Source organism: Giraffa tippelskirchi, chromosome 9 (assembly GCF_054371585.1).
Source record: "Giraffa tippelskirchi isolate mGirTip1 chromosome 9, T2T-mGirTip1v1.2.pri, whole genome shotgun sequence".
In the NCBI taxonomy this organism is placed as follows: Eukaryota; Metazoa; Chordata; class Mammalia; order Artiodactyla; family Giraffidae; genus Giraffa; species Giraffa tippelskirchi.
In genome coordinates this window covers 42372760-42395806 of record NC_137283.1, presented here as the reverse complement: position 1 = coordinate 42395806, position 23047 = coordinate 42372760, and the positions used below count along the sequence as shown (strand labels likewise).

At 46.1% G+C, this 23047-nt stretch overlaps 1 protein-coding gene across 8 annotated transcripts in view; it reads right to left on the bottom strand.

Annotated features, from left to right (window-relative positions):
• Nucleotides 1-23047, bottom strand: part of ARHGEF3 (Rho guanine nucleotide exchange factor 3) — a 331638-nt gene that overhangs the window by 259399 nt on the left and 49192 nt on the right. For 5 of the 8 annotated variants that reach the window (XM_081524828.1, XM_081524827.1, XM_081524826.1 and 2 more), the window contains exon 2: nucleotides 18876-18968. In XM_081524828.1, coding sequence (XP_081380954.1) covers nucleotides 18876-18937 — 62 coding nt within the window. In that variant the 5' untranslated portion in view covers nucleotides 18938-18968. Of the gene's footprint in view, nucleotides 1-1580; nucleotides 1810-11845; nucleotides 12001-18875; nucleotides 18969-23047 lie in introns of those variants that run through there. The other 3 variants (XM_081524824.1, XM_081524825.1, XM_081524831.1) reach the window with 2 other exon arrangements.

The following is a 23047-nucleotide window of genomic DNA, read 5'->3' as shown; positions in this document are numbered from 1 at the left end:
AAAAAAAAAATAGTTACCATATGATCCAACAATCCCACTCCTGTGCACATATCCACAAAAGATGATAACTCTAATTGGAAAAGATGTATGTACCCCAATGTTCATAGCAGTATTACTTGCAATAGGCAAGATATGGAAGCAACTTAAGTGCCCATAGACAGACGAATGGACAAAGAAGTACAATGGAATGTTATTCAGCCACAAAAAAAGAATGAAACAATGCTATTTGCAACAACATGGATGGACCTAGAGATTATCACAGTAAGTGAGGCAAGTCAGACAAAATTACCACTTAATTGTGGAATCTAAATTAAAAAAAAGATACAAATGAACTTACTTACAAAACAGAAACGGACTAACAGACATAGCAAACAACTTACTGTTACCAAAGGGGGAAGGAGGGAGGGATAAACTAGGAGTTTGGGATTAACAGATACACAAAATAAACAACAAGGACATACTCTATAGCACAGGGAACTATATTCCGTATCTTGTGATAACCTATAATGGAAAAAAAAATACACACATACACACACATATGTAACTGAGTCACTTTGCTGTACACCTGAAACTAACATATTGTAAATCAACTATACTTCAATTTTTAAAAAAAAAATTTAATAAATGTTCATCAGAACACAGCCATGTTCATCATTTACATAAATGTCTAATGCCCACTTTTTGATACACCTGCAAGTTGAGACACATGGCAACACTACACGCTGCTTTCTAATGTAGCTCAGAGATGGACCTCTTACTTTCCCACCTCTAAATTTCTCCTCACAATGTGTGTCTTTTTTGCTCCAGCCCTCAGTGGATGAATCAGGAAGCTCATGAACCTATAGCCCCTCCTTAGAGAGGTATCCATATGATTTCATGCTTTTATAAAATTTGGAAAAGGGTATTTTTTTTAATAAAATTTGGAAAGGGATATTTTTGAAATCTTTTTCTTAAAGAAGCCCCCACAAATTATATACATTTTCAGACTCTTCAAAACTGGATCTACCCCTGCATAATGCCCAGACATTTCCCCACCTAGTTCTACGTCCAAGACCACATCATGTTCAGCAGCAAGAAGGGTCTCGGGGGTCACCAACCCCCAAGCAGCACTAGCCATGACGAGCAGTTTGATTTCCAGTCCCCAGATGGCAACTCTGGTGGACCGAGGAGCTGCCCTTCCAGAGACACCCAGGATCCGCCAGGAAGCTCATGGAGCCGACCAGTCCTGAGAGGAGCCTGAGGGCACCCACATCCACAGAAAGGAAAGAGGAACACCTGCTCACACACGCTGTCCTTCAGCCATTCCTTAGCTCCGCTGAAATCCCACCATCCAGTGCAATTTATGTATTTTCATTACACATGTAATCTGTACTCTCCGATTTCAGAGCCTCTGTAATCAGAGCTCTTCCAAATAATAAGTGGCAGGTGGATGATCTAAAACTGCTTTCTAAAAAGTAATGTGGCTTGGAAGAATAAGAAAGGGGGGATCAAATTACACAGTGTGCGTGCAAACAGTGGACAACTGTCTATGTAAAAGAACTCTCCAAAACATAGCACAACCGTTACGGTGGGGCACTTACATCAACCAGGAGCCTCTAGAGTCCAGTTGTCCAATCAAATGCCCCCCCACACCTCAAGGGTCAGGTGGATAGTGTCCCTCCCTGGTCTATTCTTATCCACCTCTCGCTGGTGTGGGGAGGGGACATCTCTGTGGAGTGCAGCTGGCGGTCTTGATAAGCAGGTGTCAGGGGTTTGAACATGACCTTGCTCATCAGCTGGTGGGAACCAGGCAGACAAGGGAATCTCTGTATCGCTGTCCACAGGGTCCCAGCCCCAGAAACAAGACACAGGGAGGCCTGGGGGAGGGAGGGAGGAAGGGAGGGAGGGAGGCTTTCACACACACTGCCCCCGACCCTCCCCCCGCCGCCCCCCCCCATACACAAGGGGAAGTCTCCAGACAAAAGGAAATCCACATCATTTCACTCGGGAGGGGAAAATCTTCCACTGAGAGGAAAAGAAAAATCTGACCATAAGGATGTCTTGAAGTGTTTCCCAAACAGCAGAGGTAGGCAAAGATAAGCTGAGGAGATGGGTTTTGAGGAAAATCAAGGGGAAAGTCAACATTCTCTGCGGAGCTGGCAAAATCAGTCAGGAAACCTGTTGGCGGAGGTGGAAGGAGATGAATGTACGTTCACCCAGCTGATGCCCTTGTACAGACAGCCAGGGCTGTGTCAATGGCTGTTACTGTACCAGCCCTTGGAAGGGGTCCAACACCCAGGACCCGCTCTGAATGTCCACTAACCCAGTTTCTAATTCAATGTGGGTTAACTGGCACTGCTCCTTGCAGCTCAAGGGACCAATTCAGAGCCGAAAGGAGCATTTTTCAAACTAAAAAGGCCCAGCCAGCACCTCTTATTTTCTCACATCCTTTCAGTTGCTCAGTGTGACCCACTGCTGGCTGAACGGAGTCCTCAGTCCTTGGAGAAATCAACCCTCCCTGGCCCCCTCGGCTGCCACCGTGTAGTGACCGAAGCACCGACTTGGCAAACGTGAACTTTAACTCCATTCCGCTTTTCCCATGCTGTGGTCGCCGCTGCCCCGGGAATGAGTCACCCATGAAAGCCACCCACTGTCCCCAACAGATGAAACGCTCAATCCTAGAGAGTGGCGCATTCACGCTTCTCCAAGGGCCAGTCTCCTCCTGTGATCTCTGGTGGATGCTGCTGCTTGAGCAGTCTTCTCTTCCCAAATCAGCTGCCAACACAAACGTGCGAGAGACAGACATGGGAGACAGCTTTCAGAAGCGCCAGGACAAAGAGAGTATGAACTCTGAAACTCAAGGCAAACTTCCATTGAGACATTTAAAGGCACAGAGAAATTGGCCAATATGTTAGCAATAACAAGCCACAGTTATTATACATCAACTAAGGCCTTGGGCTAAGGAAGTATGTTACACACCTCATCTCACTTAATCCTCAGAACTGCCCTAGAAGGTAGGCTCTACTATTAGCCTCATTTTGCATTCCAGGAAACTCGAGCACAGAGAGGTTAAGTGATCTACCCAAGGTTACACGGTGGCACAGTCAGGTTGGGAACCAAGGCAGTTCATCTCCAGAGTGTGTGTTTTTCAATACCATGCTATCATGAATTACTAAACCAATTTAGAACTGTGAACTTCAAGTTATGCTAAAGTGTTCACATTTGGGGGAGGCTGTGATTTTTCCAACTCACTTTTATGTCACTTCTCACTCTCCTCCCATGAAATGCTATAACCTGGCTTTTCAGATATAAAAACCCTGGTACCAGTCAGTGTGCTGAGCATCAGTTACATATTGTATCATTTAATCCTCACAACCAGTCTATGAGGTTGGCATTAATATTATCCCCTTCACAGAAAAAGACACTGAGGTTCAGGGAGGTCACATGCTTGCCCAGTCATAACACAGAGCAGGAATTTGAATCCAAAATGTCATATTTCAGTACTTACATTCTCTTTATTATATATGCCATCTCTCACAGAATGTCAAGATTTCCCAGAAAAAAAAAACAATCAAGAGTGTCATGTAATGAGGGGTGAGAATGACCAAATTCAACAACTAAGCCCCCTGGACTCGGTGAATGGGAGAGACGGCAGCGGGAGGCTGAACTGTAGCTGCAGACCATCCACTACCATGACCTTCGGCAAATCCCTGCTCTCTCCAAGCCTGTTTCCTAGTCTGTGGAGGAAGAGCAGGAACAGCAAGGGGCCCTGCCAGCCCAGGATTAGACAGGGCATGTGGTCACCTGCGGCAGGGAGGGCTGGAGGGGTGGCTGTTTCTGCTCCCCAGCAGGTGACTTCCCTGCTCCCAGCACCAACCTCCACAGGCAGCTTTCTAACCCTCCCTGGACTCAGGTCTGTGCACTGAGCAGAGTTCCCAGGTGCAGCCCAAGGCCAGGCAGTGGCGAGGAGCCCACAGTTCCTCTGGGAGGAAGGAGGAGAAAGCTGAGAGAGGAAGGAGCTGGGGTGGGACAGTAAATTGAACAAGCGCTGCCCCTGCACACACATCGTATATAATTACAACTCAATACACGTTAAAAGAAACAAAATTAAAAAGTGAATAAATAAAACAAAATAAATAGAAGTATGTGAAGGGATGGCAAATCAGATAAGGCAAGAAGAGTCCATCAAATTAAAACTTTGCTATTATAAAGGCTCCAAAAAATATTTATCCCACCAAAGATATCCCTTTAAAAGTGTCTACCTCCTAAGTTCTTCAGGAAAAGGGAACAAAAGAACAACCAAGATGACCCCGGTGCTTGTCTGTGGGGTTGGGGGCAAGGATGAGGGCAATCCTTTACTTGACAACCAACTTGCAAGGTACCCACCTAACGCTTTGACTCTCCACTCCTATTTCTATGTGTAATTCAGTGGAGCAAGTAAGGCCTCGAACTTCAGGTAAGACCTTAGAATCCTGATTCGGTCATTGACTTGCTGGGCCTCAGGATGGGTGAGGAATCCCAGTGCCTGGCAGCCACTCCTCCCACTCGTGAGAAAGGACAGTGAGAACACAGAAGAAAGGGCATCACTGGCCTGGGAGTCGCGAACATGAGCGATTCTGCTACCCAGCAACTGATTCCCTGCCCGTGGGCAATAGCACTTGGCCTTTCCACTGGGGGAACCACCCCTCCCCACTCTGAGTTTATGGGTCCAAGTGAGGCTGACCCTATCCCCCCACCCTCATGTTCCAGAAGAAAGCATGGACAAGCTGAACAAATATGAGTCCACTTGGGCAGCCCTATTAGAACAAGTGGGAATGATAAACTCTCACTCCACCACTGTGGGAGAATGTCAGCCTGGAGCTTCTGGGAGGTACCCTGTGGAAGAAGGCTTCCTGGGAATGAGGCCAATACAGAAGAAAAGCAGACCAAGAGAAGAAGAGAATGGGACCAAGCCCGAATAACACTGAACCCCTGGGTCCAGCCATGCCTGAAGCCATATATTCTTGGCCCTCCTATTCATATGATCATTGCAGTCCCTATGCTGCTTACTCCAGACCGAACTGGGCTTCTGTCACTTGCAATAACAACAAATCTTGACTAATGGGACCAACTGAACAGAAGCACAAGATCTCCATGTTATCAATACAAGAAGGCACCAGAGGCCACCCAGCAGTATTGTACACACATCAAGCATTCAACAGTGGTACATTGGCCAATGACTATTTGCTCACGACTCTAGCTCCAACTTCTCAAACTGAAATCAAGCTAGCCTGACAGCATTACTCTAAGCAACAAGATCAACTAACCGCATCTTCATGGAACCGTATTTTAAATGATGGTAACTTAAAATGCTTTTTAATGAAAAGGAACACAGATCACAACCACGTGGTTCACACTAGGAATGCAAAGATCGGTCAATATTAGGGAATAAATCAATGTAATTCATCTCATTACCAGAGTCAAAAGAAAAAAAAAGTCTTCTTAAATGTCAATCTTGTTAGATTTCAACATTTATTCCTGACTTTTAAAGGGGAAAATAACCTCTTAACAAGATAGGAACAGAGGGGAATTTCCTCAAGAGCTCCACAGGTCAAACTGAAAGCCAACATTACATTTTGAGGGAAGGGTTAGAGCTCCACCACTGAAGTATAAGGTAAGAAGGACCTGAGATTTCACCACTGTTTAACATTACTCAGGAAGCACTTGCTAACGTAGTTAGACAATCAAAAAAAAATTACCAATTTGAAAGGAAGAGGAAGCAAAATTTTATTGAGTTACAGACAATGTGATTATATGTCCGGAAAAACTCCTCCCAATAATAACAGCGAAAAAATAAATAAGATCTGAAAAACTATTAAAACCTATAAAAACTATTTAAAAGGTAGGACTATTTCATATTAGTGAACAGTAATAAAAGATGTTATTTATCAACAGCTTTTCTATATACCAAAAAAAAAAAACCAAACATGAAAATATGATGGTGATCTGGCCAAAGTAAATGATTATTCTAACAAAGATTCCTTCCTCTGTGCTGTCCTAGTCCCCCTTCTCTGTTTGTGCAGATTTTGGTGGAATGCCTGAAATACACAGATAGCCCAAACCAAACAAGGCCCTTGTCAAAAAGATACTTATCTTGCTCTGGCTCAACAATCTCTGGTGACTGGGAACCCACCTCCTGAGATGGCCTACTTGTCACCTAGCCAAGCCTAGTAGGTCCCTCTCCCATCCAGCTCAGAGCAAGGAGACCCATTCTTCAAGATGTGACCTCACAGTAACAAGGCTGGTCACACTGACCAACACACATTTACGGGAACTGACCTGCATGCTGTTCCTCACAAATCTCAGCCCCTGTCCTGCCCCTGGGCCTGTGCATATGCTTCTCTCCACCTGCCAAGAGTTTCCCTAAAAAGGCTATGGGGCTTGCTGTCTGAACACTCAGGTCTGTGCTAAAATGATATTCTCTGAAAAAATCCCTCCCAGTTTCCCTAAAATCCTGTCTTATTCTCTATCCCTTTAATTTTATTTTTCTTCACAGAATACGTCATCAGCTAATGTTGCTTCACACGTCTGTCAGTTTATAGTCTGTTTACACAGACTTTCTCTCCAAAAGGTAAAGTCCATCAAGACAAGGATCACCATATCTGCTTCATTCATCGCTGTCTCCCCAAACCTGAACATCCCCTTCTCAGACGCAGAAGGGGTTCAATAATAAAATGTTGGTTTTATGGATAGATGGATGGATGTATAGAAAAACAGATTCTTTAAGTCCTCAGATCCAATCCCAACCCTTAGTTCAGTTCAGTCACTCAGTCGTGTCCGACTCTTTGCAACCCCATGGGCTGCAGCATGCCAGGCTTCCCTGTCCATCACCAACTCCAGGGGTTTACTCAAACTCATGTCCATCAAGTTGGTGATGCCATCCAACCATCTCATCCTCTGTTGTCCCCTTCTCCTCCTGCATTCAATCTTTCCCAGCATCAGGGTCTTTTCAAATGAGTCAGTTCTTCACATCAGGTGGCCAAAGTATTGGAGTTTCAGCTTCAGCATCAGTCCATCCCATGAATATTCAAGACTGATTTCCTTTAGGATAGACTGGTTGGATCTCCTTGCAGTCCAAGGGACTCTCAAGAGTCTTCTCCAACACCACAGTTCAAAAGCATCACTTCTTCAGCACTCAGCTTTCTTTATAGTCCAACTCTCACATCCATACATGACTACTAGAAAAACCATAGCTTTGACTAGACAGACCTTTGTTGGCAAAGTAACGTCTCTGCTTTTCAATATGCTGTCTAGGTTGGTCATAGTTTTTCTTCCAAGGAGCAAGCATCTTTTAATTTCATGGCTGCAGTCACTATCTGCAGTGATTTGGGAGCCCCCCAAAATAAAGTCACTGTTTCCATTGTTTCCCCATCTATTTGCCATGAAATGGCGGGATCGGATGCCATGATCTTAATTTTCTGAATGTTGAGTTTTAAGCCAACTTTTTCACTCTCCTCTTTCACTTTCATCAAGACACTCTTCAGTTCTTCGCTTTCTGCCATAAGGGTGGTGTCATCTGCGTATATGAGGTTATTGATATTTCTGCCAGCAATCTTGATTCCAGCTTGTGTTTCATCCACCCCAACATTTTGCATGATGTACTCTGCATATATGTTAAATAAGCAGGGTGACAATATACAGCCTTAACATACTCCATTCCGATTTGGAACCAGTCTGTTGATCCATGTCCAGTTCTAACTGTTGCTTCTTGACCTGCATACAGGTTTCTCAGGAGGCAGGTCAGGTGGTCTGGTATTCCCATCTCTTTAAGGATTTTCCCAACCCTACAAACTGAATATTTTTTTAACACCAAAAACATTTTATAATGGGGTATAGCCAATTAACAATGTTGTGATAGTTTCAGGTGGACAGTGAGGGGACCTAGCCATACATATACAAGTATCCATTGTCCCCCCAAACCCCCCTCCCATCCAGGCTGGCACATAACACTGAGTAGAGTTACCTGTGCTATACAATAGGCTTTATTGGTTATCCATTTTAAATACAGCAGGTGTACATGACCTTCCCAGAGGATTTCGTGCTCAGATTCTCAGTCGTGTGTGACTCTCTGTGACCCCCGCAGACTGTAGCCGGCCAGACTCCTCTGTCCATGGGATTCTCCCAGCAAGAATACTGGAGTGGGTGGCCATCTCCTCCTTGAGGGGATCTTCCTAACCCAGGGATCGAATCCACATCTCTTATGTCTTCTGTATTGGCAGGTGGATTCTTCACTACTAGCACCGTGATTAAAGGGGACTAAAGGGATATAAGAACCAAATGCAGTGCTTCAGCCAGGAATGCTCCCTGGATGTGGGGTGGGAAGGAAGAGAAATGGAATGAGCTATAAAAAATGTTTTGAAAAAGCTAAGGAAATTTGAATATGGTCTGGATATTTAAAGATGTTATAGGCCTCAGCTAAATAAAAAGGGACTAGAATAATCAAAGAAGTAAAATTAATACTGAACACAGATTTTTTAAAGAAGAGAGAGAGAGATGTGTTTGGAAGGATAAGAGAAGTACCAAGTGCATTTCTGAATGATAATAGTGACATCTGACTCGTGTTCCCTAAATCTACTCCCACCTCTTCCCTCAATCCTAAAATGGTTCTGTGCACCAGGCTTCTGAGATGAACCTCCTTGAAGAAAGTGTACCAGCTTTTAAAAACAATTTTCTGAAATACAGCTGATAAAAGCCAATGTCTCTTTATGACATGGTGCTAAGGGAGGGGAAAGGTGTTCCGGCTCACCTGGAGGTGAAAGGTTGCCTAGGTTGGGTTATCTTTACCTCATGCTGAGCAGCACCACCCTTTCCACTGAAAGGACAAGGACATCCTATACTCACATTTGCCTATGTGACAAAAACCACATGAACAAAAGATGGGAAGCAGATCATCTGTCTTGAGTTTCTACATGCTTCATTAGATGCATTTGTGAAGTACTGCCGGCCTTTGGATCTCCTGCCATTTGTAAACACCTATGAATAGATTTTACTTATGGGAATTTATATACTTCCTTGGCTTTCAAGTTAGTATTCGAAATAGGATTTATTTTCTTGTTTGCAATGTTCATGTAACCTCATGATAGAATTTTTAAAACTATTGGGACTTGTCCCATTGACACAGGGAAAATCTTCACTTCCTCATTTTAGAATCATGTACTAAGCCCAAACACTGGAATGAACTTATGCATATATACAAAATACGTAATAAAGAGAACTGACACTAAAAAAAGACATTTTAAAATTATTGCTAATTTGCAGAGCTGGGTAACAGTGGGTGAATATGAAGAAGACTGCCCTATTTTAAGAGTTAGAGGTCAAGGTATTTAAAGGTAGTCTGCAGTGGATTTCCAAGTGGGGGGAAAAAAAGTATATATGTGTACACATACACACACACACACAGACAGTAATGATGCAAAATGTTCAAATAAAATCTAGGCTAAAAAAAAGTCTGTTAACTTTTCTGTAGGGCTACAAATTTTCCATATATACAGTTGGGTGGAAAAAATACAAGATAAAACTTAGTTTCTTTGATAACATATTATAATAAAAAGATAAAGAACACAAAGAAAGGAGTTGTTAGGTCTTTCACAAGTGATTAGATCTTCATTGTTTCAGAACTTAAAATACGCCTACTATCCAAAGCACAATATTCTTTTTGCATGACCGACAGTTTTATACTTTTTTTAGAATTTTCCACAACAGTAAAAGTGTGCCTTCTCCCTGGAATGCTCACCCCCTCCACCCCAGGAAGTGTTTTCAGATGTCACTAGAGAGGTGAAACTCCCCTTTACTTGCTTTAGGGAGTACAAAACAGGTTATTAAAACTCACTCACAACACCATCACATAACATAACAGAATATTCTGCCCAAGTGACTGTGATATTAAAGGCTGACTTTCCCGCTAATTAGAAACTCCATGTGGGCAGGGGCAGTATCGAGTTCCTGCTCATTCATTTGTAGGGCAGGGCCAGGCACAGAGCAGCCACTCAAGAAATATTTGTTACATGAATGAGCTATTATACAGCCCTTAGAAAAGAATGCACATGAAGACCATGTAACAAAAAAATGATTGACACAAGTGAGAAGTATCATAAAACTACTATGATTACAACAATGTGGAAAACTGAAACTTGGCAAAAACCCATAAACTATGAAAACTAAAGTGGTAGCAAGATGGGGTGGGGGAGGTAAGAAAATGAGTTGCCTTGGAAAAATCCTGAGTATGGGAGGTGCCGAAAGAATGAGGAAGGACCGCAGGCACCTGTGGAAATGGGGACAGTAAGGAAAGCAAGGAGGGAAATGAGGGAAAGGGTGAAAACTTTTCTTACTTGTTCAAATTGACAGACGAATAAAGAAAGGTCCTCAGTCCTAATCACGAGGACAACCTCCCAAAAGACAACTGGGCGCTGACCCAGCCCCATTAATTGCCATCATCCACGGCTACAGGACACCCAGGTTCTATTTCCACTTCTGCTACAAACTCACTGCGTAACCTCCAGGCACACCACCTCCCCGGGCAGTTTCCTTATGGGCAACACAACCAGTCACAGATCTAGCCCTGAGCCTGGGGCAGCGCCTGGCACACAGCAGGCCCTCGATCCACCCCCATCCTTACAGAAGGCGCTGGCTCCGGCTCGCGTGCACACAGCCCTGCACAGGGTGGGACAAAGGCCACAAGCAGCTCGAGTCCAAACCGTGATCACAGGGAGCCTGCCCGGGTTCCCACGCTCTTCCCCACCTAGAGACAGTGTCTTAAGATTCCCTCCACTCAAAACCCAGAGAACACCCAACACGAGCCATAAATGCATCATGACAGTTCTGTACCTCTGTGAGGTACGGTGAGCACTTCAACCACTGTGGGTTCACGTCCCCACCCCCAGCTTCATACAGCTCTCCAAGCCTGATTCTTCTTGGTCGATTTGCCTCCAGCAAATATGCCACGCTCTTGCCTGGGAGGAATTTTTTTTTTTTTATCAGATTCCCAGGAGGGAGACTGACGCACATGGCCCCACCCAGCGAGGACTCAGCATCAGGACGGGTGCTGCCTTTCACGTGTCACCGTCCATCTGCAGGGCGAGGGCTGGGTGAGCGTCCCCTGCCAGACTTGTGCACTGTGTTTCCTGGTACCACTTTCAAGTGCGGTGCCCATCCGAGTCCCTTTCAATTTGAGTGTTTTTAAGCACTTCCCAGGTGCACACTGTGTGCCAGACCCTGCTAGGCCCTTCCTTAACCCTGCTTGTCTCCTATTACAGACATTCATCTCTCCTTCCATGTTGGAAGCAAGGCCCAGATCTGACTGCATTCCCAGCGTGCTGACAGAGCTGAGCACATGGTAGGTACTCAAATAACTGCTGAACAAATTTTCCAAGGTGATCACCATAAGGATCATTATAGAAAAGTAGAGGGCATGTGTTCTGATGTCTCCCCCTTGGTTCTGCAGTTGGTAGGAGAATGATTTACAGGCTGATAACAGACTAAGGCCATGCGCCAGGTGTTAACCAGGTGCCCAGTGACCTCAAGTGAGGGACTTCTTACCAGACTGAACCTTCGCATCAACTTTATGACCTAAATACCACTGTTATCCAAACTTCAACAACCGGGCCAAGGATTGTCACCACTTTGTCTAACATCCTCCTGGGAGTTCCCCCATCACTAGGACCCATTATGAAGAGACTGCCTGGAATTAGGAACATGTTGATGGGCTACCAATGAAACTCAAATGCCCACCGTCTGCACCTCAATGGATTCCCTTGGCTGAGCCCAGTCTCACCCCTGGGGCAGCCACAGCAACCCCTCCCCATCCTGCAGGGGGGCTCCAAGTACTCACCTGCAAGGACAAGGTACGATGAGGGTCCCAGTCAGATGAGAAACAGGGGGAATGGCAAGAAGGCCAGGGGCTTTCTCCCTTAAGAGCATCAAAGACACAGGTGTCCCAACAATTACCTGCGACACTGGGGCAGGTACTTAAAACTGCTCCTTCACCTGTAAAACGGAGGCAGATAATGTGAATCCTGCTCAGTTGCTGTGGTGTTTGGAGCCAATACACATAAAAAGCCCCTCAAGAGGTGCCCAGAATTGGAAGATATTATTATAATTTTCCATGTAGAGAACTAGCCAGGCTCCCTGGAGAACTGAAGAGCTTTTTCAGTGTCTTCACAGCAGATCTTTCAGGACGCTGTCCTAATTAATGCCTCTAACCACATCAAGGACATAGAAAGATGATTTAGTGGGGAAAAACCACAACAAAGCAGAAGTTGAGGCTCAGGAGGCTGAATCTGGGTCTTGGCTTTTCCACTTTGCCTCCCAAAGTGTCAGTTTCTCATCTCATCTGTAAAATAACATCCCTGGGTCTTCATGTGTCTCAGAGAAGATCACTCACTCAATTACCTTAACACTCATTTAACAATAACCTGTCTCTGGGCTTATGCCAATGAATGTAATAAGGAGTGTATTCTGTTTTCATATTTATGCAACAAATGTTTAGTGAGTGATGACTCTATCCCAGGCACCGCCCTGAGGAGTCAACACAGACCAAGTCTGCCCTCAGTGACTTACAAAGGTTTTCAGCTGTTTCAAGCAATATACCAGATGCCCTGGCGGTCCAGTGGTTAAGAATGCACCTGCCAATGCAGGGGCAAGGGTTTGATCCCTGGTCTGGGAAGATTCCACACACAGCAGGGCAACTAAGCCCATGTGCCACAAACACTGAGCCACGCTCTAGAGCCTGTGGTCTGCAACGAGAGAAGCCACTGCAAAGAGAAGCCTGATCATCCCAACTAGAGAGTAGCACTCACTCACCTCAACTAGAGACAGCCCACGCACAGCGACAAGGGCAGCCAAAAAAAATTTTTAATTAAATATATATACATATGTATATATACATCTAAAATTTTAGGATTGAAAAGAAAAGTCATCAACCAACCAACCATTCTTTTAAGCCAATAAGCGATATGAGAGAGGAGAGACACCCAAGGTCACAAAATCAAGGAGAGGGAGAGCAGATGCTGCACACTGGTTTTTCAAACTGCAGCTGAGTGTTCTTTGCACAGAAAAATTTCTGCCTGAATAAAAACAGGCATGAAGACAGCTGGCCCTTCCACTTTTCCACTCACTCACTGGCAGGCTTTTGATCCATCTTTTGCCTACAATACTATTCTAAAGTTCCTATCAAAAAAAAAAAAAAACAAACACTAAAGCATTCAAATATCCAGCATCTATGCCTCTCTGTCCCAGGGACATCACTGCAGCACTGGGAAGAAGCTTCAAGATCTTCCAGTTGGGCGTGTCCCCAGTGTGATCCGTGCAACAGCAGGTGTAGGTGGCGGGGGCCGCACACCCTCCCCTCCCTCCATGCACTGCTCTGCTGGGTCCTATGAGGAAGGTCACACTTGTCTGAGCCGAAGTCAGCAATGGCTGAACAAGTTTGACAACAGGCCCCATTTTCCACTTCGGTGCTTATTAATGTTTGGAGGCAATCATGTTCTGAGGAGCAGACCGTGAGAGATGCTGACAGAAACTCCAGAAGACACCTTGGAGAGGTGAAGTGCCTTGCTCAAGGTCACAGGGCTGCTGAGTTTGAGACTGAAGGCTAGTGTCTCTGGTCAGGAGGGGTTACTCTCCCTTTTGCTGGGTCTCCAGCTTCTCAGGGGCTTCCCAGGTGGTGCTGGTGCTGCTGCTGCTGCTAAGTCACTTCAGTTGTGTCCGACTCTGTGTGACCCCATAGATGGCAGCCCACCAGGCTCCCCCATTCCTGGGATTCTACAGGCAAGAACACTGGAGTGGGTTGCCATTTCCTTCTCCAATGCATGAAAGTGAAAAGTGAAAGTGAAGTCGCTCAGTTGGGTCTGACTCTTAGCATCCCCATGGACTGCAGCCTACCAGGCTCCTCCGTTCATGGGATTTTCCAGGCAAGAGGACTGGAGTGGGTTGCCAGTGCCTTCTCCGCAGGTGGTGCTAGTGGTAAAGAATCCATCAGCCAATACAGGAGATGCAAGAGACACAGGTCAACCCACTCCAGTACTCTTGCCTGGAAACTCCCAGGGACGGAGGAGCCTGGTAGGCTGCAGACCACGGGGTTGTTGGGGGTCGGACACGACTGAGCGACTTCACTTTCACTTTTCACTTTCATGCATTGGAGAAGGAAATGGCAACCCACTCCAGTGTTCTTGCCTGGGGAATCCCGGGGACGAGGGAGCCTGGTGGGCTACCGTCTATGGGGTTGCACAGAGTTGGACACAACTGAAATGACTTAGCAGCAGCAGGACCTACATCCCCTGGGGGAGGAAATGGTGACCCACTCCAATATTCTTGCCTGGAGAATCCCATGGACAGAGGAGCCTGGGAGGCTACAGTCCATAGCGTCACAGAGAGTCAGACATGACTTACCAACTGAGCATGCACACACGCACAGTGCAGACACCAGCTGCTCAAGGTAAGCAGTTGAACTTCTGGAGGTGGAGGAAGCTGAGCAGGCCCCCACAGCCCTTGGGCGGTGAACAAAGAGCTCATAAAAATCAGTGACCAAAACAGCTTCTGCCTAAAGCACAAGATGGAAGCTGATAAGCAGATCAAGAAGACAGCAACTAACAACAAACGGTGCCACTAACCTGTCTAAGGTGAGGGCTCTAGAGGCAGCCTACCCTTAGATCGTGGAAACAGAACACAGCGCACAGCAAACCTCAATTCTGGATACAGCCCTTCACGCTGTGATGCATCCACTAATCATCCTGGGGGTCTCCCTGGCACTTCCACTTCCACTAGTGGTTAAGAACCACATGCTTCCCCTGTAGGAGGCACAGGTTCAATCCCTGGTTGGGGAACTAAGATCCTGCCGCAAGTTGCGGCCAACAAAAAAAGAAAAACCATTCTGTTTTGTAGCCAGTTCAGTCCACTACAGCCGCTCACAGGTTGAGAGCTTGTTGTGCGCAGGGCCCTGGACTAGAGGTGGAGTGTCGCTGCGCCAGACAAGTCAGTAAAGCAGCCAAGCCAGCACAAAGGAGGCGCTCAAAACACCCCGGAATAAATGAGGGACCCAGAAAAGATCTTTATTTTCATCAAAGTGATACACATTTGTACAACCTGAGAGTGACAGGCCCTGCAAACAAAGAGTAACCCCTTATTTGAACATTTTCCGAAAGTGCTTAGGGCTGCTAAGCAAGGATGGGAGGTTCACTGATTGACTGACACATGATGAATCAATGAATGAAAACCTTCCACTTCTCCAGCATGGGCTGAGTCCTAACCTTCTATCCATTTCAAGGAGCTATCACAAGTCCATATGTATGAAGGACTTATGTGAAGAGCAAGGGATTCTCCCCTCAAAATCCTCTTGAAGATTAGAAATTCCGGATGCCTAACTCCGCTACTGCACAGCTGAGAAAACAGAGGCACAGAGGCGCTATCCCCCCCACATTACCGATGGCAGCAGCAAACTGCATTCCCAGGGCTTCCTCTTCTAGAAAGCATGTGTTCTTGTGAGTTGGCACCCAGAAGTACAAGTGACAAGTAATGGTTGCTCAGTTAATAAATGCTGTGGGACTAGGTCTCTCCACAAAAAAGTCACTTGCTTGAAAGACAAAATATCCATAAAGCTCAGGAGCAAAACGACATCCCCTCAGAAAGGAGTGAAGTCTGTGGGCAGGACCTCCAGGGAGCCCCTCTCCTTGGGGACCGGGGGTTGGCTCCAGGTGAGCTCAGGTCCTTCTCCGTGGCCGATTCTGTGACAGCACCTCACCTCAAGGATCCGGGGTCCACCTCTTACCACTACCTGACCCCTACACTCGTCAGTCCAGAAATATCAGTGAGCACCTACTGCCTGTCGAGCACTGGGTAAACAGTTGTGAACAAAACAGCCAAGACTTGGCCCCATGGAGTTCACAGTCTATTAAGTAAGGTAGATACTCAAAAGATGATAACGTATAGGATAAAAAATCATGTCAATGGATTATCATTTCTAAACCACAAGTCTGGCTGTATCAATCTTCTGATGGAAAAATCTTCCTAGGCTCCTCGCACTATGTGGGATTAAATATAAACAAATAAAAACGAAAACAGCTGCCTTAACTGGGGGCTTACTCCAGGCCAGGTGCCTTAGTATGACTAACTCAGGACACGACATTGCAGGAGGTACTATTATTATCCCCATCGACCAACGAAGAATTAAAATTTTCTACTTAACCACTGCTCATTGTGTGTGCAAAAGCCCACTCTTTCCAACCCTGAATTCCCTGAGAATTCATCTTACTTAAGTTGCTGTCTCTGGTGCACACATTTATATTTCATAGATTCCCACTGAATGAATAATTACCTAATCAATGGGCTGGTTTCCTTCAAGGCATTATCAGTTAATAAAATCAATTTTGTGAACAAGCGCTCCTAATAATCACATAAGTAGCTGCAATGTTGTGTAAAGAGCCAGAGCCCCAGCCCCTGCAGGCCTGAGACCAGGCTTGTCTGTGTGAACTCAGACAATCATTTCCCCTCCAGGCCTGACTGCTCCACACTGTCCTGATGAAGAAGAAACCAGACAGTGAGCCTAGGACCTCTGCCGGCTCTGCATGCTTACGTCTCTGAAACATTATGGGGAGTCGGGGGCAGGGGCTGGGGCTCAGGAGGACCTCTGAAACTTCCCTCTGCCTGCTTTAAGGAGAAGCTCTAAAGTTAAACATTTTAGGGAGGATAACTAATCAGGTCTATGGGGGCAAGAGAAGAACCTCCTCTCTGGCCACAGCTCAGTGGGCTTATTTATCCTCATCAAGTAGATTCATTCCCACGACAAACAGGCTCACCCTGAAAGCCCCTTACCAGGGAGGTATTTTGGACGAACACGGATGGGACCATTACCCCCAGCTATACACCAGAGCAGAGGGGCTAGTGAAAGGCAAGAGCCCACGTTCATATGCTGGAGGCAGACAAAACCCAAAACACACTCTCCACTTCTACACTCTCCTCTGGGAAGGCCCCTGAGTGTGGTCAAGGCCACCATGAACATGGGCCTGATGGCTCCATGTGGTCCATAAGCTATGGCCACAGAAGAACTCGACACTTAGCAAGCGTGCGTCTGTCTGTCACTCAAAGTGAGAGCAATAGGTAGGAGCTGGGGCTCCATGGCAAGATAGGGTATTTGTTCATTTTTCCCTTGTTGTTTGGGTTGTTTATGAATCAATTTCTGTCCTCATGTCACCTAATGGACATAATGGGGGTAACAACATAACTCCCTACCTCACAGGGCTGTGGTGAGAATTCAATGAGTAACCCGAGTGATCCACCCAGAGCCAGACACAGACTAAACACTCTGATTGTTGCCAAGGATGATGGTGATGGTAGTGGATGAATCCATTTGAGTAGGGAAATCCAAAGCAAGGCTCTCCCAGCAACCCCTGCCAGGATCTGGAGAGACGCAGGTGATCCTGGGATGAGCGGTCCTGGAAGAGCAGACTTGGGTGCTTTTCAGAAGAGAAACAGAGAGGTGTCTGCTCTTGAGAAAGACCCGGGTTGCCCAGGGACCCTGGGCCTCAGGATAGTCACTGAGTCCTGTAAGGACTGACGCTTGCCAGGGCCACTGGGAAATGGAGAGACCTGAGAAGATGAACTTCCCCAGAGTAAAGAGAAGGGGGAGGAAATTACAACCATGAAGAGATACCATTGTTCACCTGTCAGACTGGCAAAAATCAAAGAGCATGAAGAACTGAGGTGTGGCGAGAGGTGAGCAAATAGGAAATCTGGTATCCTGTTGGTAAGTGGTGCTTTTTAGAGAATGATCTGGCAATATTTATGAAGATCTTAAACTCATTCATGGGGTGGCCCAACAACTTCACTCATCAGTAACCAACATGCCTGCCCATGTGTTTGGAGGCATAAACCGGAAAGTGCATCAAAGCACCGCTATTAATATTAAAAGCAAAAAAGAGAAGCCACCCACCCACCACCAACAGGAAAACACTGAGATGCTCGTGCCATGGACCCAATACTCACTTTGCAGCAAACCAAGGTAGTTTCACATGTACTGTATTGAAAACATTTAAAATCATACTACTGAATGTTTTACAAAGGGTACAGAATAGACCAGCAAGCACAGTATGACAGACTGTTTTTAAAGAACAGGAAGGAAGGAAAGAATGACTTTTTTTCCTATGCATATTGCCTGGAGAATTCCATGGACAGAGGAGCCTGGAGGGCTACAGTCCATGAGGTCGCAAAGAGTCAGACACGACCGAGCGACTAACACACACAGACATCTCGTGAAAGTGCTGGAAGGAAATTCACAAAGTAGCTCACAGTGGTTACTTCTGGGAAAGACAGGAGTAGGGTATGTGCAAGCAATGAAATTGGGGGGAGGCTCAATGGAGACTTCACTTTTATTAACTAGGAAAACTTATCCATGCATTTCTTGAGTATTTAAACTAATGCATTTATTTATAAGGAACAAAAAAAGACGAGGTGGAAGGAAGAGGAAGAGATGATGACTTCAAGAGAAGATGTAACTGCCAAGCGCTTAAGGGTCTGCCTTCACCTCCTCTGCATTCACCACCAGCAAATGCAGAAACAACACATCTAAGCATAAGCCCGTTATTTCTTGGAATGAGTGTCCTTGGTTTTTAGAATCAGATATTTAATTCTGGACCATATCAGTGCTATATACCAACTCTTCCTTCTAAATTTTGGAAAAAATTCCCTCATACTTGACAAATGTATCCTTCCTCTGGTGTCAGGAATTCAAGATATGAAAAGGGGACGCGTGGAAGTTTTGCTATCTCCAAATTCTTGATGGCCTCCACTGACTAATAAAAAGTCCTGAACTGCTCTTATTGTTGCCTGTAAGAATTTTTTTTAACTTTAATTTTTAAAGAAATCTTTACCTTTCTTTGTTTTCTTCCATTCCTCTAAAGACACACTGATTCATTACTCTGGAGTTGTCCATAGACGCTGTGTCGTAGATCCAGGTCTTCTTTCTGAAAAAGCAAAATAACCAACATTTATAACCTGGGTGCATTTATGTTAACACAAAGAGATGCATTAAATACATACAAAAGGAATATGTCACAGGCTGCCCAGTGTCCATCAAAATCTCTTCTCCCTTTCACCCGTGGGTTATATGAGTTTTACCAGGGACTACATTTCCTAGGCATCCTTGCAGCTACATGCAGCCAGGTATGAGTTCCAACGGAATATGAGAGGATGTGATATGTTTCTCTTCTCCATCTAGGTGTCAAGACATGGGCAAGCCTTGTTCATCCTTTCCACTGGCTGGAACTCAGTTCTGACCATGCAGATGATGACAATGCACTTGGAAATAACAAAACAACAAGATAAAAGGCACTTGGGCCTGTGACTCTGCATGGAGCACAGGTGCCCTCTGAACTTGGAACTACTATCTTTGAGAGAAATGTCTTTATTCTTTCAGTCACTTTAAGTTTAATAAAACTTTAAGTTCTATTGGGTCTTGTTCCTATGGCTGACTAACTCTCATCAAGTTGACACTATGGTTAAATATTTCCACTGGGGCCCTTCGGAGGGTGGGTTTGGTTATTTGGAGCTTGGGACAGTCTGTGTCTATGGAGACAGGTGAGGCCAAATTACTTTGGGTCACAATTTTGGTAAAACCACACATCATTTCAAATAGGTATTCCATCAGTGTTTGATGGATGAAGAAGTGTTAATGAGCATGTAATCGCTTCCCGTGTGAAATGTCTTGAAGGCAGAGCACGTGGTATGGAGTCAGGAACGCTGGGACCCACAAGTATGAGCTGTGAGCTTCACTTCACGAAACAACTACTCAGGATGGTAAAATGCCATCTGAATGTGCACCATACCCACATTTAAGGATTTTAGTCTGCGCTGAGGAGCAACAGAGGCTAACGGACAGGGATAGAGTGACAGACCTAAGGGAGAACATTCCGATGGTGGAGGTTTCCACCCACTATTCCACCTCCTGAGCACCTGTCCCAGGGTGACTCTGAGATACAACTCAGAGGTTCCCTTTCCAGTTTCAGGAGCTGCACTCCTCACCACTCCAGGTGTGGCTCTAGCATTAAAAGACATATTCTCTTTCTACAACACAGCCAGAACACTGAGCAGCTCCTTCCTTTGTAACCAAAGAAACAGCTGTCAGTTTCAACATAAGAAGAGCTGGCCGTGTAAACCATGTTGAGGGATAGTGTGCTGGTCCCTAGCCTGGAGCCTCCTAGACAAAAGGGGTCCAGGAGAGTTTTGACACCCATGACCTTCATGCTGTGCTGTCACGGCCCAGCTCCGCTGCATCAGCTGTTATGACTGCTGAGCATCACAGGCAGCTTGGCCAAATCCTCCCCACCCCCTGCGCCACCCTCCTCCATGTGTTCTACTGTGAGTCTGGCCTTCTCCCAGATCAAAGTACCATGTGGATAAACTTTCAGGTCCAGGTGAGCAGGACCAGATACCTGGGACCTCGGCACTATGAAGCATTGGACAGAATCAGTTTGGGGGAGAATCCCCAGTCACAGCCTTCAACCCTGCTCTTTAACTTGCAAAGAGCACACCATGAGATATTTTTAGTATCTGGATCCCTGTCTGAGGCCAACGCTCTGGCTAGCTTCCCTCAGAGTTTAACTCCTTCAGCTGAGGCCTGTGCATCATGGAGGGACCCAGAAAAAGGCAAGAGGGAAGATAATGGCTCCTGGAAGGAGGAGAGATGGAAGGCAGTGGGACTTGAACTCAAGAGTCCTGGAGGTGCCACTGCATCCCTGCAATGAAGGGACAGAACAGAAAGCAGTGGCCACTTCTGCAGCTGTAAACACCTCAGTCCCCCTCACCTCGGCCTGGAAGCCACATCTGCTCAGTGTAGCAAGCTCTTCTGCAGCATAGTAACTGCTGCAAGAGGATTTGACATCTGCATCACAAATGATGCCAACAGAAGACTCTCCTCCAAGTCACGTTTCCTCAGCAGCTATGAGGTCAGAGCCTGCCCTCCATGGGCCCACTTGCTAGTTCTGGGTTGGGTTTTACTCTTTACCTCCTGGTGTTAAAGAAAGTTTTCTGTACAGAGCCATCAAGAAACCACTACTCTTCAGCCTGCAGGTAGGGACGGGGATTGGGACACCCATTTCTGTACCCCAGCCTTGACGGATTCCCAAGGCACAGACACTGACATGGATTATCTCAGCAAATTCTCACACCAGCCCTAGGAGGCAGGTGCTGCCTCACTCTATGAATTGGAAAACTGGGTTAAGATTTGTCAAAGGCTGTACAGACAGCAAATGGCAAAGCCAGACTTTAACCAAGCATTTGTTCTGGGGGACTGTGTGCCTAACCATGGTATTATAATGTGCAAGGGAAAGCTCAGTCCTGGCTGAATGTATGAATGAATGAACAATACTTTCAAAAGCAGTCTCAGGGCTGTGGGGAGACAGTGTCTCTAGAGGGACTGCCCTCACCCATCCTGGATGCCCTGGTGATATTCTCAGATCCCTCCCAAGGCACCTACTCGGCCCCTGAACACTTCCTCTGAACTCAGAATTGCCAACTTCTGCAGGAGTGTATGTGCTCAGTACTGCTGCTGGTAATGGCCAGAGAAACCACTGACTCAGCACCTCCTACCTGCAGGCGGGAAGCTCAGGGCTTTCATGCAGAGGTTCCTCTCATCCACCCACTGCTGCACAGGAAAGGCGGGATCACACCCCTTTGAGGTGACTGGAGCTGGCAGAGGTTGTGATGAACTTGTGATTAAGGTTTGGGCACTTAAGTGAGGGCAGTGTTCAAACTCTGAGGGGCTGGTGGAATAGTGCAGGCCTTTCCTCCACCTCAAAAGACCCACCACTCACCCTGAGAAATCAGCAAGTCGTGAAAATACGTGCTGTTTCAACTCTTTAGCCGGAAAGCTCTGTATTAATCTAAAGCTACTGAGCATTCGCTATGCCAGTCCCTTCATGGAAGAGGAGTCCTAATTCTCCCCAGCTAGAAACTGGCACCACCACCTCCCCTCCTCTGCGGGCTGCATCAGTGGTGACCAGCATCTCCTCAGCATCACCTTCCTACAAGGTTTCCACTGGACACCAAATCTGGCTAGTTCTTCCCTGAGAAGCATCTCTTCTCAGGACGACCAAGTGTTGGTGAGGATGTGAAGCAACCAGAACTCTAACAGTCTGCTGCTTGTGGGAGCACAGACTGGTCCAATCACCCTGGAAGATGGTGGCAATATCTACTCAACCTGCCTTTGCTCCCAGGTACCTGCATGGACCATGAGACATTATCTAGAATGTTCTCAGCAGTACTATGCACAACGTCCTGTATTAGTTTCCTTCTGCTGCTGTAACAATCACCAGCTTAGTGCTGTTTGTCATCTTATGGTTCTGGAGGTCAGAAATGGGTCAAGCAGGGCTGCACTCCTTCTGGAGGTTCTAGAGGAGAATCCACTTCCTTGCTTCTCCAGCTTCTCCATGTATTCCTCGGCTCATAGCCCCTTCCTCTTCTTCACAGCCAGCAGTGGAGCACCCTATCTCACCTCTGCTTCCATCATCACAGCTCATCCTCTTACCAGACACTCCTGCATCCCTCTTACAAGGATCCTTGTATCTACACTGGCCCACCCAGAGATTTTAAGATCATCTCCCCATATCAAGGCCCTTAACTTGGGACTTCCCTGGGAGATCAGTGGCTAAGAATCTATGCTCCCAGTGCAGGGAGCCTGGGTTTGATCCCTGGTCAGGGAACTAGATTCCACATTCTACAACTAAACGATCTCACGTGGCACAACTAAAGGTCCCGCGCGCTGCAATGAAGATCAAAGATTACATGCGCCGCAAGTAGGACCCAGAGCAGCCAAATAAATAAACAAATATTTAAAAAAAAAAAAAAAAAAGACCCTTAACTTAATCACACCTACAAAGTCCCTCCACCACATAATGTAACTCAGTCACACGTATTACCAGTGAATGGTACCTGTAACCAGGGGTGAGGTCATGGATAACTTCTGAGGGGCCATTATTTGCCTCACCTCCAGCCCCAAACCAGAAGCAAATCCAAATGCTCATCAACAGTAAAATGAATGAAATAA